Raw genomic sequence first — 7,500 nt, 5'->3', positions numbered from 1 at the left:
GGTTCCCGAACGTTCAATCGGGTTGATGGAGAGTGACAAACGTTTACTCCGCGGTTGCATTGCATATTGTCAGAAGCAAATTTGATACGAGAAAGTTGTTAGATATGCATAACGCCAGAAACATGACGTTGATATGCAATTCAGAATACGTCAAATCAGAAAATGCATAAGTGTATATATATATATATATATTATATATATATATATATATATATATATATATATATAATATATGTGTGTGTGTGTGTGTATTCACTTGGTCTTTGGATCACGTGTTGGACTCGTGATCGACAGCTATTTCCCTCCTGGAAGAGAGCTCAGAGCTCGTAGGTCCGATCTATGGGTAATGCTATGACCTTGCACACACACACACCCCCAACTCCCCGCCCACGAGAGTTGGAGTAACACCCCTCAGCGCTGCGATACTGATATTATTTCAGCCCCGGGCGAGGGTCGAACCCGGACCTCCGTAGTGGCAGGCCAGAGCTCTAACCACAGCGCCATGAGAGGTGTGCATGTGTGTGTGTGTGTGTGTGTGTGTGTGTGTGTGTGTGTGTGTGTGTGTGTGTGTGTGTGTGTGTGTGTGTGTGTGTGTGTGTGTGTGTGTGTGTGTGTGTGTGTGTGTGTGTGTGTGTGTGTGGTCTTTGGATCACGTGTTGGACTCGTGATCGATAGCTATTTCCCTCCCGGAAGAGAGCTCAGAGCTCATATATAAACGATCCATGGGTAATGCTGTGACCTTACACGCACGCACACACACACACACACACACACACACACACACACACACACACACACACACACACACACACACACACACACACACACACACACACATACACACACACATACACAACTCCCCGCCCACGAGAGTTGGAGTTACAACCCGCAGCGCAGCGATACTATGTGTGTGTGTGTGTGTGTGTGTTTGTGTATGTTTTACATCTAAGTCCGAGTAATGAAGTCAGAATCTAGTTTAGAGCGTCGCTACTTGCGGCAGAGGTCGAAGTGACGGTAGCTCAAACCTTACCCTAGGTAGTTGGACCAAGGGCATAGTTTATTAAATTCCACAAAGTCTTCTGTGAGGGGCACCGTTCTAGCTTCCTGATAGGGGGGAGTTCGAGACGTTAAATCGAATCACAATGATCACGAATTAACAAATGTCGATACCTTTGACCAAACATTTAACTCAGAGGTTATTAACCTGGGGGTACGAGACATGATAGCCAGTGCAATGGTACTGTATATTTACCACACACACACACACACACACACACACACACACACACACACACACACACACACACACACACACACACACACACACACACACACACACACACACACACACACACACACACACACACACACACACACACATATATATATATATATATATATATATATATATATATATGTGTGTGTGTGTGTGTGTGTGTGTGTGTGTGTGTGTGTGTGTGTGTGCGTGTGTATCAAGAAATGTTTATTGTCATTACTTTTCTAGAAAGTATATACATACACCAAAAGGCCCTCTCCCCCTAATAAGGGGGTGGTCTTCCAGAACTATAGAAGACTACTATATTTACATATACAGTTGGCTTCACTTCAACGAAATACTGCGGTTCATGTTGTTTGTTTACGTCATTTACAATGAGATTGAACTTACGAGGTAGTAAATCTACGACCAAGGACTGTAGAACTCGGAAGTGGAGGTAACTGTACACTCACGAACAAAAATTTTGAACCACCCAGAGTTCTTTTATGAAGCAAAATGAAAATTCTTTTTCTGATAATTTTTTCATCTATTCAAGATAATGACCTAGCTAAATACTACATAGGAAATATATCATGTAATAAAAAACATATATTGAAGTTGTGAAAAATGGAGTGTGGTTCAAAACTTTTGTTCCTGACTGTACATACCAAACGCCAAAGAAGTTTGAGAATTCGCAAAGATCACGGTGTTTGCTGAGGGGAATGAAACATTTGGTGCTGTTTTAGGATTAAATGGTTTTTGATTGTCTGAAGCCTGTGAGACCCGTGAATAAGTCGCTTTATATCACTTTGTATTTTTTTCTTCTAAGTTATACATATACAAAATTGTGATGGACAAGTCAAAATATATTTTCACATCCGCCCTTCTTTCGTGGGAGAAGAATACAAAATGATTGGGGCCCAAGATTCCTCGTTCCGTCCCACTTAGTCGCTTTAAAAGCAAACCGCAAAGTTGACGTCACAGTTACCACGTTTTCTATTGGCAGTTGGACAAACTATCAAGATACGGACAATCTCAATGCATTTAAAATCTGAAAAGAGTAAACGATGTTGACATGCGACCCATTTCCAAAGGTTTTATTGTTAGTGGACGATGTTCCTGAGGCCAAGATCGATATTGAACGTATTGACGGTTATTCCAACATTCAATTGAAGCGTTGGTTGGAGAGGCGAGGACTAAAAACTAATGATAACAAGGCCAAGAAAACAAGGAGAGGTACGCAGTCCATCATGGGCACTTCTGCTACCCCCATTGATTAAACGAGAAGCCACACCTAATGTTTTATAGAGTTATTAAGGCAACATCCCTGCTTTTGGAACATCAAGAGCAAGGGACATAAGTGCAAGCCTTGATGATATGAGGAAAGTGCTATTCTGATACATGGCATTAAAAATGAGAGTTAGGTTAAGTGCGGTTGTACTATTTTCTACGGCACCCCATGTCAGAAACACACTAACTTTTTAAAAATCGCTACTAACGTTGCTATTAATTTGCGGTATTTATTTATGGGGTTCAAAATAGTCAGCATGATAGGAACTATCCAGTGATATAGATAGATATTGCATCTGTGAAATTAGCAAACAGTTATTCTTAATAAAAATAGGTCAGTACGAACAATTGTAGACACCTACAGACAACAGATCTTTAAGCTTTCCCTGCTCCCAGCACTGGCAACACTTTTACAAGAGTTTTCAGGTTAGCTTAGGTGCGGTTGTGATCTCCATCACAGCCTCCGCCAGAAAACACGAAATATTTAAAAACCGCTACTAACGTTACTATTAATTTGCGGTACTTATTTATGGGGTTCAGAATACTCAGAATGATAGGAGCTATCCAATGATATAGATAAGAATTGCATCTGTGAGACTTGCATTCTTTTCTCGTGCCTACTCATTGTGGACATCATTGTCACTTTGCTCAGCTTCAACACCGCCACCTAGTACATGCAGATCTGCATGAGGCACAGTGTAGGCCACTCCATACATTTGCACCCATCGTTAACATTTTTCAAAGTCTAAATGTGGTTTAGGAAAACCATAACGTGAATCGCTACAACATAATCCATATCAACTTTGTCTATTAGATGGCATTTTGAAAAGTGAAATAAAGTCGGTTCCCGTCAAAATGGCCGGTGAATATGGATATTTTTCACAAGAAAATGAATAGTATAGCTAGGCGTACAGATTTGTTTGTCCGCAAGGGGTTTCCCCGCGCAATAACATTTAGCGTCATAGCAATGATTGTCTCTGTTTTCGGGAACTGTGCGGGTAACTATTAACGACACGTAGGCAGGGGAAACATGGTAACAGTATTCTAGTCCCCCGCCACAGTTCGCAAGAGAAAGAGAGAGAGAGAAAGAGAGATAGAGAGGAGAGAGAGAAAAAAGGGAGATGGAGAGAGAGAGACGGCAAAAGATGGGTGGACTGGCCCTCCGACTTTACCTTTATCGTTGACGACGCTTCGGGGATTGACGCTGCGTTTGGCCATGCCGCAAGCCTTGACCATCTCCCGACGCAGGAGCTTCCACTCACAAATGTAGCGCTTGTTGCCCTCGGCCAGGACCACGAGCCCTGCCAGAACGGCCACGAGGACCATCACGTGCCGGCCGCTCGAAGGGCGCGCTCCCCAACTGCTCCACATGGTGACCGGGTACTCTTCTTCTTTTACTTCTTCAGGAGAGAGAGCGTGGCGGGTTAGGTGCTCCTTCTTATGGCACACTATTGATGATGCACGAAGAACTTGAGGTCTCTAGTGTTTGATGGATGTGCAGGTTTGAGGATGAGTTGAGATTGGTTGTAGAGGTGTGTCCGTAGTGCCTTGGTGTCTGCCTTGTGTCCTGGGAACGAAGAAGGGATAATATTTACTGAACGATCACAATTGAGATAGGATGTGGACATATTTGACACAACGCATTCATGTAAGGTTGTGAGGTCGGTGTGTGTATTCGTCAGTCCTTTCTACCGTTCTAGACGGTGGGTCTGAGTGTAACCCACTGTCATTTAACAAGAGAACATGTGACTACGATGTGATGAAACCAAGTCTGTACACAGAGTCGTTGTCCAGAAAGGCTGGACTCACTGGAGAGATTCGAATGGCAAATGAAGGCGCATCCAGAGCCCTTACATGCCTAAGTACCACTCCGGGCCAAACGATGGTATTCTTAAAAATTTCTTTCCTTACATAAATCCTTGGAAGGGAAAGATTTATATAAGGAAATATTTTTTTTTAGAATACCACCGTAAGAATCTTACAGTGGTTTTCTTAGAAAAATGTCTTTCCATATATAGACCTTTTTCCTCCCAAGGATTTATATAAGAGTTATATAAGGAAAGATTTTTTTAAGAATACCACCGTAAGAATCTTATGGTGGTATTCTTAGAACAATTTCTTTCCTCATATAAATCTTTTCCTTCCAAGGATTTATATAAGAGTTATATAAGGAAAGATTTTTTTTAAGAATACCACCGAAGGTTCCCCCATCACCACGCCCCATCTCCACCATTTCTTACTATTACATCTATTGGCTTGCGAAATAATTAAAAAAAACAAATTGAAAATTGTATTTAATGTCCCAATTGTAGAAAGGATAAGGGAAGTATATTTCATATTTTGTTGATTCTAACGCAAAATTCGTATATCACGGTAAAATATTCAGTGCTCCTTTGACCTTTTTTTATTATAATTATTTTGTCAGCCTTGTGGACGGCATGTCCAGACTAAAACTGCCGCCCCCCTAAATGTGCCGCCCCAGGGCATATTCCCCCCTAGGGCATATGCCCCCCCCCTGTCCCCCCATGTGAGGGTCCTCTGCGCATCCCCCCACTCCCAACCCACGAACTTCTTTGCAAGACTGTACATGATGTTCGGTCTCGTTATAAACCAATGGGTCTCAACCTTTTTTTACTCCAATCCCATCCCTTAATGAGTTCCCGACATTCGTGTGTGGCTGACCTTCATTTCTCTCCCATATCCCACAAAAGCCAAATAAATAAATAAATAGATAAAAAAGTAAATAGATAAATAAATGAAAATAGATAAATAGAATAAAAATAATATCAAAATATTGATGGAGAGAAACCCTTTGCTTTATTACAAAGTTTATAATCTTAATTATCTTCTGCTAGGGCGGGGTAATGGAAGGCTTTTTGATGCTTAGATTCCTCACATTATGATGAAAAGTACAGTTTGTAACATCAATCTCTGTCCCCACCCCCACCCCACCATAAATTCCTCTCATGGCACCCAGGTTGAGAGTCACTGCTAGTATAGACCCTAAGGTCTCCCGAATCATAGGTGGTGAGGAGTCTACGCCAAGAGGCGCTGAGTAGCTGCGGCCGAAGCCGTCATCTTTGCCCTATTATGCGCTTCTTGGACTATTGGGCAGTTAACAGTCACTCACACTCAAACACACATACATATACTCTCTCTCTTTCGAACACACACGCACACACACACACACACACACACACACACACACACACACACACACACACACACACACACACACACACACATACTCTCTCACACACACTCACACACGCTTTCTCTCACACATAAACGCACACACACACACTCATACACACACTCTCACACATAAACACACACACACTCTCACACACACACTCTCTCTCACACATAAACGCACACACACAAACAAAAACACATACACACACACGCACACACACACACACACACACACACACACACACACACACACACACACACACACACACACACACACGAACACAAGCACACACACACACACACACACACACACACACACACACACACACACACACACACACACACACACACACACACACACACACACACAATCTCGTGGCGCGGTGGTTAGAGTTCTCGCCTGCCACTACGGCGGTCCGGGTGCGTATCCCGCCCAGGGCTGAAATAAATTCAGTATCGCTGCGCTGCGGGTTGTTACTCCAACTCTCGTGGGCGAGAAGTTGGGGGTATTTGTGCCTGTAAGGTCAAAGTATTACCCATAGGTCGGTCATACGAGCTCTGAGCTCTCATACGGGAGGTTAATAACTGTCGATCACGAGTCCAACACATGATCCAAGACCATGGTGAATTACACACACACACGCACACACACACACACACACACACACACACACACACACACACACACACACACACACACACACACACACACACACACACACACACACACACACACACACTAACATTTGGAGGGCATAATTATTGTAAAATTATAGACTATTGTAGTGTTTTATTTTCCTTCAGGTAAGGAATCCTCCGACACGATTTGTATAACTTATGGTTTTTATTCTGCCTGACTCTATTCTAGCGGTTTCCAAACTATCCTTTGTGACGCCTCCTTTTAGCTTCCAGCAGATCCATACGCCTCCCCATACTTTTTTTTTTTTAGATTGAGAAAAGCAAGTAGATGCCGTGGGGGATTAAAAAGTGTAACGAAAAATAGACATTTGGGAATGGATGCTAAGAGGAGATTGTATGAAAGAGTGATTGTGCCGACAGGACTGTATGGGGCAGAAACATGGAACGTAAGAGAGGAAGAGAGGAGGATTTTGAATGTGTTTGAGATGAAGTGTCTGAGAAGTATGATTGGGGTTACTAGGATGGATAGAGTGAGAAACGAGGAGGTGAGGAGGAGAACGGGGTGGAAAGGTATTTGGGAAATAGGGTTAATGAAAGAGTATTGGGATGGTTTGGACATATGGAGAGAATGAGTGAAGAAAGATTAGTAAAGGAGGTGTGGAAGGCAGAGGTGGAAGGAGTGAACATGAGGGGGCGACCAAGGATGAGATGGATGAATGGTGTAAAAGGGGCGTTGGGAAAAAGATAATTCAACCTACTTATGACTCTGCCAACAAATGAATAGAGTTTTACAGAATTAATAGATAAGGTCAGGAGCCTACATCATGTGGCCCTGAGTAGCTGCGGCCGAAGCCGTCACCCTTGCGCTATAATGAGCTTAGAGGAGTGTTGGGGCAGGTAACGAACAGTCACCGCTAGTAATTGGAGAATGGTATAGGACTCGAACCCGCGACTAGAAAATGCAGGACCAGCATGCTTCCGATTGCCCCAGCTAAATGACTAGGCAAGTAGAAAGAAATAGATAAACCAGTAGATAAGTAAAGAGAATAAAATGTTCTTTCTCCAAGAGAGAGAGAGAGGTGAGTTTGTTAATCTAGAAAGCCAATTTGTGGCCAAGTGCA

At 42.9% G+C, this 7,500-nt stretch overlaps 1 protein-coding gene across 1 annotated transcript in view; it reads right to left on the bottom strand.

The window, feature by feature from the left end:
* Positions 1 to 7,500, bottom strand: part of LOC143033378 (uncharacterized) — an 85,037-nt gene that overhangs the window by 28,136 nt on the left and 49,401 nt on the right. Inside the window, exon 2 of the mRNA XM_076198728.1 lies at positions 3,718 to 4,112. Within this exon, the coding sequence (XP_076054843.1) occupies positions 3,718 to 3,916 (199 nt within the window). The 5' untranslated portion in view covers positions 3,917 to 4,112. The remainder of the gene's footprint in view (positions 1 to 3,717; positions 4,113 to 7,500) is intronic.

This window comes from Oratosquilla oratoria, chromosome 15 (genome assembly GCF_046742065.1).
Source record: "Oratosquilla oratoria isolate Oo_2021 chromosome 15, ASM4674206v1, whole genome shotgun sequence".
Taxonomy (NCBI): Eukaryota; Metazoa; Arthropoda; class Malacostraca; order Stomatopoda; family Squillidae; genus Oratosquilla; species Oratosquilla oratoria.
Note: the sequence above shows the minus strand (reverse complement) of the source record. Positions and strands in the feature narration are given on the sequence as shown.